Raw genomic sequence first — 13,001 nt, 5'->3', positions numbered from 1 at the left:
AGGACACATCCAGGTCAGATTAATTCATGACCAGTGGCGTAACTAGGGCAGGGCGAGCAGGGTGCGTGCCCTGGGCGCCGTGGGAGCGCTACACATTTACACAGGACCGGCGCTAGGCTTCCAGTGCCGGTCCTGTGCTGCACACCTGAGCCCGTTCCCTCCCCCTGACCGCTTGCCCAATAGCGTCAGGAGGCGGGCTCAGGCTGTGCATAACACACGCATCGCCGCCAGTGCTGGCGGCGATGCGTGTGTTAAACAGCAGCCAATGAGAGTCAGATAGACTCTCATTGACTGCTGCAGCACCCACTGCAAGAGCCGGACTTCCGTCCGGCTCCTGCAGTGGGTAATGGGACAGACATCATGACATCATGACGTCTCTCCCATTATGCTGAGCGCGCCAGCCCGGGAGGACTGGCGAGCGGCGGTGGGAGCGGTATCGCGGTCCGGAGCAGCAGCGTGGATTCAGGTAAGTATGTTTTTTTTTTAAAAAACCTGTCAGCACTACTGGGGGCACAACGGGGGAGGGGGTGGCTACTACTGGGGGGACCTCTACTGGGGTGGGGGCACAACGGGGTGGGTGGCTACTACTGGGGGCACCATTATTGGGAGGACCTCTACTGGGGGGGGCTATTACTGGGAGCACCATTATTGGGAGGACCTCTACTGGGGGGGCTATTACAGGGTGCACTTAATCGGGAGGGGGAACCTCAACTGGGGACCACTACTTGGGGGGGGACTACTACTGGGGGCATTATAAAAGGGGCCTACTACTAGGGGCACTGCACTGGGGGGACCACAACTGGGGGCAATAATAGGAAGGACCACTACAGGGACCACTGGATAGGGGGGTCAGTACTGGGGGCCTGCATCAGGGGGACCACTACTGGGGGCACTGCATGGGAGGGGGGGGACTACTGCTGGGGGCACTATATAAGGGGCTTACTGCTAGGGGCACTGCGGGGACCACTACAGGGGGCACTAGATAGGGGGGGATCACTACTGGGTGCCTGCAAAAGGGGGACCACTACTGGGAAAACTGCATGGGGGGGGGACTACTGCTGGGGGCACTATATAAAGGGCACTGCGTAGGGGGGTGGACTACTACTGGGGGCACTATATAAAGGGCACTGCATAAGGGGATACCGCTACTGGGTGCACTGCATTGTGGGGACTACTACTGGGGGCACTGCATAAGGGGGAACACTACATAGGGCACTGCATTTGGGGGGACCACTACTGGGGGCACTGAGTAAGGGGAACTAATTGGGGGCTGTAGAAGGGGGACCACTACTGGGGATACTGTATAAGGGGCACTACTATGGGCCTGCATAAGAGGGACCACAACTGTATACTGGGGGTACTGTATAAGGGGTACTACTGGGGTTAAGGTGCATATGGATAGGAATGTTCAGCATGAAAATAAAGGGGTGTGTCATGTTGACACGCCCCATTTTTAAGTGACCACTCCCATTTTTTTTCCCGTGCGCGCACATATCGGGATGTTGGGGGGGGGGCTCCCTTTTCAAATTTGCCCTGGGCTCCAAATACCCTAGTTACGCCACTGTTCATGACACAATATATTCCCCACATAATACAAGCAAGCTGTACCCAATGATACAAAAATACCTCCTAAACACACCATAAAAATAAATAAGTGGGGTATGACATATATATGTGTTACGGAGCATAAACTTGTTATGGAATGCAGGGATAGAAAGTGCTCAGGACTCATATAATCATACCATCTATATTATTGCTAATGCCTGCTGGTGCCTACAATTTTAGGGTAATTTCTGTAGATGCAGCCAGTGTCGGACTGGGGCATGAAGGGCCCACCGGGGGAAGGCAGTGGTAGGGGCCCATGTATAAAGGGTGTGGCCAGCCTCCAGAGAGGTATGGCCAACTACCACAGAGGCTTGGCTAACCACTGCAGACAACATGGATACTACAGTGCATGGTCTGTTCATCCATGTTCCTGTTCTACCAGGTAAGTGACTCTGTAATAGAGTAACAATGTATAATTCCTGTGCACAGTCTGACACCTATTAGAAGAGGAGGTGGGGCCCTCAGGCAGTGGGGCCCACCGGGGATTTCCCCTGTACCCCTGTGGGCCAGTCCGACTCTGGAAGCAACTATTGCGAGCCTGTTTGAAAGGCCAATTTGGCTTCTATCTTCTTTATCTGACTGGGTCCTGAAATTGGTATAATTCTGTTTATGCAATGCATAGGAATATATACACAGTACACTTCTCTGAACCAATATTTCATCCACCAGGTGCTTTACAGAAAAAATTATGTATTCAACTGTTAGATGAGTATTACTGCACTCTTGCAAAGCCGTGCAGCCTCAATGATTTAATGTTTATTGTAAATTCAAGGGTGAGTAGAGCACTGTTACAGGGTGATCTCCAGCACTTATATTTCAGACTGCTAGAGTGCCAGTTGTGACTCTTTATTGCACCCCAAACACTGATACATTACAATAACTGCTTAACATCTGAAAGTATTATGCACACTAAAAAAATCTATACAACTATAAAACACAAAATGATGAATACACACCATACTAAAGAATTCTTACAACATAATCTGTGAATCTTTCATCTTCCTGTGAAAATTAAATATTAAAGTAATGTGTTAAAGGCAAGTTTTTAACTTTCCGTTTTCAACATTGTAGATATTTTACATTTTGTGTAACTTAGCCTATAATCTTGTCTGTAATTAATGCAATTTATTTCTTCATGCTGTCTCAATAAAGTACACACGTGAAATCTGTGTCTGATAATGGCATATGCTTACAGGTCCAAATTAAAAATGTTCTTGTGCAACAACAAATTAATATTTGCTTCAAAAAGCTGTAATGTTTTATTATAAGTTGTATTTTGGTGTAACTAAATACTTTTTCACAAGCAACTTTGGGTTTATTAAAACAACAAAGCACATATTGCAGGAGACCACCATGCTGGCATCACTAACATCTGGAGGAGGAATTACAGGGGTAGTCTGGGAGGCAGAGCATGCCTAGACTGAAGCACACTACCCGATTCATTAATTTACTACTGTGGCTGAGCGGATTGCCCTAAATTTACTTAATAGTTAATGGGCCATCAGCTTTTCCAAGGTATGTCATGTTTAAGTAAATCTGGCCTTTGGGATTTGCCATCATTTACAAAGTGCCAACATATTCCACATTGTTTCTCTTAAAGACAGAAGCAAAGGAAACCTGCAGTGAATGAACAATAACAGTTTAATCCTCTCTGACATACTTTCTACAACACCTGCATGACATAACACTCTTCCAGTGTTTAGCGTATAAATGTATTGCTAGCAGGTTAAATGGTATGATAATGAATTGTGACAACTGTAAAGAACTAGCAGACATATAAGAACCTAGTACATTTTCTTAACTAGCGTAGAGCCCTACAATTCAGACATTAACTACAGTAATGATCTTTCCATAAAACACATGCAACCAAGATAACTGATAAACCCGGACACTTTTCGCTAAGGTAGATACTATTTCCAATGCCATAGCAATTGATTACATACATTTCCAGTGGTACACAACATTATCCATTAGTTAAAAACAAACAAAAATTGAATTCAGAAACTCAAAAACACCAGGAAAAAATGTGTCATTCACTATTTCAATTAAAAATGGTATTATTGTCATTTCTGAACAATTACTGACGCCAACGCTGCTACCAGCTTGCATCAAACTCTTCAGCACAGGCCAATATACTATCAACAAACTTCAGAAAGGCGTAGATCACTATAAACAGATAAAACAAATACAAATGAATGATACATTGATTGTAGTTATCAGTATTTCACAGGTAAAACCAGCGCCAAATACACTGGCATTAGTATTGCCTGTAAAATTCCCAAAGTGGAGACAAAGTACAAACTATAATAAAAACCATTATAAACTAAGAACCCCATACAATAAATCATTCTGTCAACTGAATATTGATTATATGGGGTGGGGAAAAGATGAAACATCCAGCAGGTCAATGGCTTTATTAATATCAATAAAACAATTACCACTTTGCTTAAATTTAAAACATTAAAAGCAAACACTTAAACAATCTTTAGGCACCCGGCATTCTTCAGAAAGGTGATATAGAAAATGAGATGGTGATCCATGCAGGCTGGAGCTGACCTCACTTGGACAGTGCTCTTTATATCTCACCTCGCAGCTGCAACATGCTAATGGCAGGAAGTGTGTGAGTCCAGACTACAGCAATTTTCAAAAACGTGCTCATTACTCAGGCATTTATGAATGAATGGAGCAACCTTCCGCATCTCAATTATAACAGAAACAACACAGTGTTTCTAGCAAGTAAAAGCTAAAATCAATCAAACTGATCTCTTCATATCCCCAAATATCATTTTTGACAAGCTCTAATGGCCTGCATTACAAGGGTGAAAAATCACGCAAGTCAATATACGTATATCCCCCATGCTTCATACTATACTTTCACATAACCAACCAAGAAAGTGAGAATTGAGGTCCAATATGTCATGAACTGGCAATGCAAAAAGAACTGAATACACGTTTTATACATTAGTGTACTTCAGTGTGAGAAAATATAGCAAACATTAATAATGTATCTTATGTAGAATGCAAATGCACTCACTGTACAGATTTGCTTTTTTTCACACACACACGCGCACACACGCAGAAGTATTTTGAATATATGGCATAAAGTTTATTGCAGGAATTTTCTCATTGGTTCAGTGGTTAGGACTTTACAGGACATACTAATGTTTCATTTCAGACAAGAAATAACATATTTTACAAACATTTGTATGTATAATTTAATAGGATGGGGTACGAATACAGCAGCTCTTAAAACACAATCTTGTAACACTAAAAATAAATTCATATTTCCACTTGGTTCAATCCAGATGAAATCACACACAGAAACATCAGATACCTCCCAGCTGCTGTAAAATGGCAGTGCAGGGTTAATACTTTATATGTGTGAAGAAAAGTTGTAAAAGTGTCAGTTGCATGAGCGCACACACACATTCACACAAATAATCTCTCTGTGCACATATAGCTGTGAATTAAGGACAATCTCACAACCTGAAGGAGGTATCAGAAAAGGGGTAGTGCGTCTTGAAGCCAGACAAGAAGCACTGAAGGGGTGGAGGAACAGGGGGGAGCAGGGAGCTGGGAAGGCAGGGAAAGAAAGAATCATCTCCTCTGACCTCTAGTGAAGTGCCAGGTTTTTTCTTAAGCTCTTCACATTTCCTAAATTTGCAGATCTGGTGTCCTGTTTTCCGGTTCCTGCAACTGCTGCAGACTCCACAGTTGATGAGCCTCTTGCAGGGCACACAGACCCCACACCTTTTCCTCTTCTTCTTGGCAGGGTTCCCGCCTGCTCCCGAAGAATTATTCTGCGGGCAGTCTGCCAGATTGGCAATTTGAAACGCACTGTCTGTGACGGCTGCCGAGGCTGCTGCGGGGGAGTGAAGGGCTGTCATGACGATGACCCCTGGAGGTAATGAGATGCCCCCTAGAGCCGGAATAGCGGAAAAAGTTCCAACGCGTTCAGGGAGATTCATTATCTCTGCTTCAGCGGCGCCGCATTTGAGCTTGTTCATGCATTCCCCTGCCAAAGGTCTGCAGTGTTCAGGGGATAAGGTGGAAAGGAAATTATTATTTGCCATTTGCAACGACTCTGGCGCTCCGCCAGGCTTCCCCAGCCTTTGGGAGTCGTTTCTGTGCATGCTGGTCCTATTAGGGTTGATAGCGGCTGATTTCCTTCCCCAAAGCATTGCATTATCACAGTTCCAAGGAGACATGCCAATCCGGGCACTGGGAAAAATAGGAGTGGTGATCCTGGCAATCTTAGCAGCCTGGGGAAATCCACCATTGGTTTTGTAAAAGGTTGCAAAGGACCTATACCTCTCCATTTCCGAGTTGTAATCCATGAGGCTGTTTAGAGCCCCCTCGACCAGGTTATCCTTCTGGAGCACAGAAGCCTCAGGGTTCTGTCCATTCTCCACACAGACATTAGTGTTCATATTGGACATCTCTGAGGAGGGTAGGTGGAAGGGGGTAGGAGGGGAGAGAGGGGGGAAACCACCGAAACTGCTTAATTCAGTCACCTTTATTTCTGGATGAGACCCTCTATAAGCAACTGGTTTTATTTATATTTTTGTTTGTTTTGTGGTATTGGGAGATGTGCCTTTTATTTCTTTTTAGGTGATTTTTCAGCAGACAGCAGTTTGTCACGGAGCATCTTCTTGTGCATTATCACAAACGCCAACTGTTCCAAGTAAAACAAAGAGAATCATTCCAAAAAGGTGCACGGGAGAGAAAGAAATAAATATACTGTCAAGATCATTTCCATCACATTAATAAATACGATTCCCCCCAACCCCCTCCTATCCCCGAACATAATTGAATTGCATAATAGCATTAATAGCTAGATGGAATACCTGAAAGTGGTGAGGAGGGAGAGAGAGGGGAGGAGAGTGAAATTGGGGGTGTTGACAAATGCCAAGGGAGAGAGAAAGTACAGATCAAAAGACATGTAAATCAGAGATGGAAAGGGTTATAGTACCTCTAACCAGAGGGCATTTAACGTGATGAAATGCATGAACAAAGTCTTGTCAAGGCACGGAAATGCTGGAAGGCTGCAAGCAAAATGGTCTTGAACAGAAAAATGAACAGGAAATTAGCAAATTAAGTGCTGAGAAAGTCGACAATGCATCAGAGTATAAACTGAAGGCAAGCACAATGCAACAGAGAGCCCGCCTGTATACAATCTCAACTAAAAAGGCAGGGAAAAATAGAAACTACCAGCTGCCACAGTGTCCTTCTGTGTCTGACGGTCATTAGTTTGAATCCCAGCACAGCTGGCTCTGCTAGGGTCTTAATTCAATGTACCAAGGACAGGTCTCAATTGGAGCAGCCATTTAAATGGTGGGGAGTGGGGAGGTGGGCCCCTGCAATGTGAGGGAGGGAGAGCGGATGGATGGAAAGAAAAAGAGATGAGAAAGGGGCCAGATAAAAATAAGTCAGGCAATTTCATATTCTTCTGGTGTTATCTAAGAGCGAGCAGCTGTACTGAGGCTGAGCTTTTTACAATCACAGAATGAGAAGCCCTCTGCATCCCTAAGCCCTGGTGGCAGCACAGTGAGAATAAAAGCTACCTGCACTAGCAGGACGTGGTTATGGGGAAAGATGCTCCATTGTCTAGGGATATAGCTGCCCACTATACAATTAAACACAGTTAAACGCAGGTGCTGCCTATGTCTGGTTAGCCTGCTTCATATCTCAAACTTTTCTTGCATATGACAGTCATCTGCATAGCAAACTGAATAACAGACAAAATGACACCTATATGCATCTCATTGAGCAATGTATTTTGTAAGTCCAGTCACCTATCACAGGAACAAGTCACCTGCATCTTCCAAAATAAATATGACTATATTTTTAGCCAGGGACACTTAAATGAGGCCAAGAAAAAATTCACAGTCAGATATTCAAAGTTCAAAATGGCTATCAATTAAACTAATTAAACACATAATTAGATTAATGAGGCATTTAAAGCCTGACTTAGTAGCACATGACTTCTGCAGATGCGACATTGAGAAAATGGTATTGTGTGAGCAAATCTTAAATCTAAATGAACAGGAAATAAGGAAGAGCCATGGATCTTTTTCTATTTAAGAAGCATCCTCTGGGAATATTGATAGGCATCTGAAATCCCAGAAAGACCTTGCTCTTTCTGCCAAGAGGAAGCACCACTGTCTCTGCCCTCTATATCAAGGAAAGAGGAGACTAACACTCAGAGGTTTGATAGCAGTACAAAAGGCTGCCCCAAAAGGCTTCAGGCTAAATGCAACCGAGAGACGCTGAAGGGAATATGCATGTATGGGACATTCTACAGTCCCCAATAATGTCATCGGAAATCACATGTGAAAACTTGCATACTCAAAAAACTAGTTATGCCAAATCATGTGTGAAAGATGAAAACAACTGCACATTTCTGATTGTGCCAGCATACAGACCACATCAGATCATTCCCTGTGCATTTCATTTCCCACACAGGAGAAAATATCACATTTATTTATTTTTTTTAAGTTTGAGAAGTGCAGAAAAGTAGGTTATACCGTCAAAAAACGAAGAAGTGTTCAGGTGGCGGCAAAGGTATACCAGGTAAGGCGAAAAAGAAGATCAAGTAGAGGAAGACAAAAATGCAGCAAATAGTTGATTCAAGATCTCTTTAATTATTTTGTTTATATTTATTACACTAATAACCCCCAGTGCCAAGGGATTGTTCAATATTGCATGGCTGCCACGGAGATCAAAGGTCATATTTAACATCCAGGGGGAGGGGCGGGTGCAGATTAATTAATAAATGAATCCAGCAGCACTTACCATTAGTCACAGTACAGCAGAAAAAAGCCCCACACTCCTAAGGGGCAAAGTCACACAAACATTCAAAGGGGAGGGTAAGGGTGAGAAGGTGCAAGACAGTGACAACAAAATCTCTGTACTTACCACTGTATGGAGACTATCAGAGATCCTGCACGCTTGGTGTGTGCATCTAATTACCCACACATATCACCTTGCTCAGGGAGAATACAGCACAAAGTCCAGGTGCACTACCAGCTCCAGGATACCCACTTTAATACTTCAATTAAAAAAAAAAAAAAAAAAAAAATTAAAAAATCTACAAAAGAAAAACAAACAAACGAAATATAAGGATGGAAAAGCAATATTTGTATTTGGGGACAGACAGGTATGTTTATATGTTGGCTGGGCAGGAGGTAGAGGGAGAATGAGAGCTGGGGGGAGGAGGAGGGAGTGTATTGTGCTGCTGGTCTCTCGGTGGTCCCTGCTCTCCCCTCTCTGTATGTGTGTGTGTGTCTGTAGCTGGCTCTCCCTGTGCGCTGCTGCTGCTCTCCAGTCAGTTTCCAGCCGATGTGTGTGAGGGAGGGAGGGAGGCAGCAGCCTGGGAGTCAGTCAGTCTCTCTCTCTTTCTCTGCGTGTGGCTGAGAGGCATGGGGGGGCTGTGAGAGGGGGGAGGCAGCGAGAGGGGGATGGGGAACCAGTGTGAGGGAAGGAGGAGGAGGGAGGGAGGCAGGGGAGAGAGGTGGAGAGTTATTGGCGCCGAGGTGAGGAGGATGCGGGGATGCGGACACCTACTGATGATTGGCTGCAAATTACACCGGGAATCAGAGGCACACACGCGGGCACTGCTCCCTGTGTAGTCCCCTCTCCCTCCTCCTCCTCCTCCCATCACCTCCTCCCTCCGCTGCTTCCCCTTCCCACAGCTAGTGCTGCTGCAAATCCTCTGCCTCAGCTCCAGAGCAGCAGCCGCCACAGCCACGTCTCCTGCTCCCCCCGCAGCCCTCACCAGGGACACGGCTGGCAGCAGCACTATCATTATCATCCTCATTATTATTATTGTCCCGGGGTCGCTATTAGGGCATTGACGCTGCCTCCTAATGGACAACATCCCGCAATCTTACATCACCCGTATTCTCATGACGTCACATGTCATTCCAGCTCCTCTTTACACCCGTGGTGTGAGGATATTATTATGTTTCATTGAGAAAACTGTAGTGTGTGTGGCCCCCGTGCACTGTGCAGGCATGGATGGGCGGCTCACCACTCTAATTAGTGTCATTATTATGGGGGACACATCACTGGATACTGATGATACTGCATAGTCTTAAATAATATCTGTATTATGGAAGTACCATAACTGTACATCATTATAATGCATATGTGTAAGACTGTATAATTGTGCATAACATCATTATTCAATAATGCTTTTCTCTAGACTCAGGTTTTATCAACCTATTTTTAACAAGTGTTTTTGTTTATACCACATACTAGCCCCTAATGTGTGTAAAGTTTTTAGAATTTTGCTGATTATATATTTATACCATGCAACTTCTTACTCATCTACATATTTTGATTTTAACCCATCTAATTAATTTTGAATTTGTTTCATTAATGAATTGTATGTTTGTTAGCATTATATTTAGTAGATTAAAGTACCCCGTCCAGTCTTTTTGAGAAACCCCCTGGGGTACACGTAGCACATGTTGAGAATCTAGGCTGTAGACAGGATTGTATTAGGCTACCCAGAGACAGACTACACTCAGTGCTCTGACCTGGAGCAGAAAATTAGTCACCCAGGAAACATAATAGCGATAATCTGACCATGGCGAGGATGGGTCAGCTAATACACATTCCAATTTGAGAACACATGGCAGGCTTTCTCTCTGAAACATCTCCCCTTTTCCCTCCACAATGAGTGTCCAGTTTTTTGCTGGCAGCTACAAATTGGTAATTCAGCTAAATTTAATTATAAATTGCACAACAAAATACCTTTAAAATAAAAATGTAATGCTGTTTCAGCCGGTTTTATTTTCCATATTACACACTTTGATCTAAATAAGCAGCTACCAAAGATTTCATCTCATTAAGAAAAGACTAAACTACATTGAGGTGAATTCTATAAATAAACTGAAAAGTCTATTTTATTTAATGAGGACTGGAACACAGGTGACAGGGCACACTGGCTGAGCAGTCGCTGCACTGTTATAGCCATGGTGTATGAATTTTGACAAGGTATAAAATATGCCACAAGCTGCACCTGCTGAGGAACTGAAGCAAGCATAGCCAAACAAAGGGCTATTCCAGTGATGTGCTTTTGGAATTTGCAACTGTTCCGGAATTCCTAAATGCTGTGTTCTAGAATAATAATGAACTCTTGAGACCTGGTCTGGAAGTGATTAGGAAGGAAGTTACTTAATGCCTGCAATAAAAATGTAACCCAATACATTAATTTGTATAATTGCAGAAGTAAAAAAAAAAGTTTTTGTCTTTTCTTTTTATTTCTTAAACCAGTGGTCCCCAAACTGTGCACCGTGGCACCCTGGGTGCCTTGGGACACTTGCAGGGGTGCCTCAGGTTGGTGGTCCAGCACCAAATCAAATTAATTATGGTCAATATAATGTAAATATGTGGACAAACGGAAGCACAAACCTGTCCACCACCACATAACTGAACCTAAGGATGGCAGGCAAACAGGCAAGCACAATTCACTTTACTAAATTTTGTTTCTGAATTTCTCAATAACAAACTTTTGGCTTAGGGGTGCCATGAAAACAATGCTGATACTCTAGGGCACCTTGATTCATAAAAGTTTGGGAACCATTGTCTTAAATTGATTAATATTTAGCAATATATATATATATATATATACAGTACTTGTCAAAAGTCTGAGCACCCCCCCTGATGTGTATATACAGTACAGTATACACACAGTAATCAATGCTACTTATCAAGTAGCCATTATAGAACACTTTACACAGTACCCGGCTTTATGAGGCAGCAGCTCCTCGTGTAGTCTGGGGGTGGAACTCATGAATGTGAGTGACAGGCACAGTCAGGACCCCGGATATGGAGAGAGCTGAAGGGAGGGGCGGCCACCACACTGCCTGCACAGATCTGCAAGGGAGTTCAGGACTCAGGTGAGAGTGCTGGAGCCGGAGGACGGCTGCTGGCAGTCTGTGACAGGAAAACGTTTTTTACTTGTCAACACCTGGAGCTGCAGCTCCATCCGTCCCATTGTTAATCCAGCCCTAGTGTGAGCGCGAAGTGATCGAACATTATCAACGTGTGTTTGTGCTGCTTTCTTACATTCCAAATTGTCAACAAGTTTCCTGAAAGCTCCAGTTAGTCAAAAATGGGCAAAAAGAACTGTGAGTTAAGTGTGGAAACACGTGCTCAAATCATTGTTTTGAGGGAAGATCATTCTTTGCAGCAAATCCACAAACGGTTGAAGCTATCCGTTTGGGAAGTGCATCGGGCTATTGAAAGAAAGTCAAAAACCGGTCAAAAGGTTACAAGAAAACTAACTGGTCATCCAAAAACAACAACTGTTCGTGAAGACAACTTCATTGTGACTACTAGCAAGCGTAACAGACATTTGACCGCTCCGGAAATAGGAAGGGAGTTGCGGAAAAGTCGTTCCCAGCCTTTGTCCGATAGGATGGTGGCCAGGCGCTTGGAAGAATATGGCCTTAGTGGTAGGGTTGCGGTAAGAAAACCACTTCTACGTGCTACAAATGTAGCAAATAGGTACACATGAGCTAAGAAGCATAAGGATTGGAACAGTGGAAGAGGGTGCTTTGGACCGACAAATCAAAATTTTTACTTTTTGGCTTGCTTGCGTCCAGGTGATCGCTTTCTCCCAGACTGTAGCGCCAATAGTTAAGCATGGAGGAGTCAATGTGATGGTTTGGTGATGTTTCGCGGCAAACAAGTTGGTGACTTAGTCAGAATCGACGGCATAATGGATCAAAAGGTGTACCACAACATATTAGTGCGTCATGCGATTCCCTCCGGAAGGCGACTTGTGGGTCAGAACTTCGTTTTCCAACAAGATAACAATCCAAAACATACGTCCAAGTTGTGTACTAATTATTTGCAAAAAAAGGAAGACACTCAAGTCGTAACAAAAATGGATTGGCCACCTCAATCACCATATATTTCACCCATCGAGCGTTTGTGGGAAGAACTAGACAGGGAAGTCCGAAAATAGATGCCTACCAACACTGAGGGCCTCTGGGAGGCTCTTCAAAGCTGCTGGAGTCGAATGGATCGCCAAAAGCTGGAAAAATTAGTAAATAGGATTCCAAGGATATGCAATGCGATTATCAAAGCTAAGGGTCGTCACTTCAATGAAAGCAGACTACCTTAAACTACCTAAATAAACTTGCCTAAAAGTCAAAACAAGTATTTTTTTGGTTTCCTTATTGTTCAAACAGTTGTTTATTTTGTAAACAAAGTCAATAAAACATGTTTTATTTCGTTACTGTGCAGTTAAATTTAAAAATCCTTAAAATATACTGGTGTTCTCCGACTTTTGACAAGTACTGTGTATATATATATATATATATATATATATATATATATACAGTGCCTTGCAAAAGTATTCACCCCCACTTGGCCTTTTT

General features: G+C 43.5%; 1 protein-coding gene across 4 annotated transcripts in view; it reads right to left on the bottom strand.

Moving 5' to 3' along the window:
• The window catches only part of CXXC4 (CXXC finger protein 4), a 160,270-nt gene extending 151,280 nt beyond the window's left edge, over positions 1-8,990 (bottom strand). For 2 of the 4 annotated variants that reach the window (XM_088479490.1, XM_088479491.1), the window contains exons 1-2: positions 8,524-8,990; positions 5,217-6,280 (exon numbers count right to left, since the gene is read on the bottom strand). In XM_088479490.1, coding sequence (XP_088335616.1) covers positions 5,217-6,044 — 828 coding nt within the window. In that variant the 5' untranslated portion in view covers positions 6,045-6,280; positions 8,524-8,990. Of the gene's footprint in view, positions 1-4,722; positions 6,281-6,577; positions 6,663-8,523 lie in introns of those variants that run through there. The other 2 variants (XM_088479488.1, XM_088479489.1) reach the window with 2 other exon arrangements.
• Positions 8,991-13,001: the final 4,011 nt, after the last annotated feature.

This window comes from Taudactylus pleione, unplaced genomic scaffold (assembly GCF_031769625.1).
Source record: "Taudactylus pleione unplaced genomic scaffold, aTauple2 ptg000236l, whole genome shotgun sequence".
NCBI lineage: Eukaryota > Metazoa > Chordata > Amphibia > Anura > Myobatrachidae > Taudactylus > Taudactylus pleione.
The sequence above is the reverse complement of the archived record's forward strand: the minus strand, read 5'-3'. Positions and strand labels throughout refer to the sequence as shown.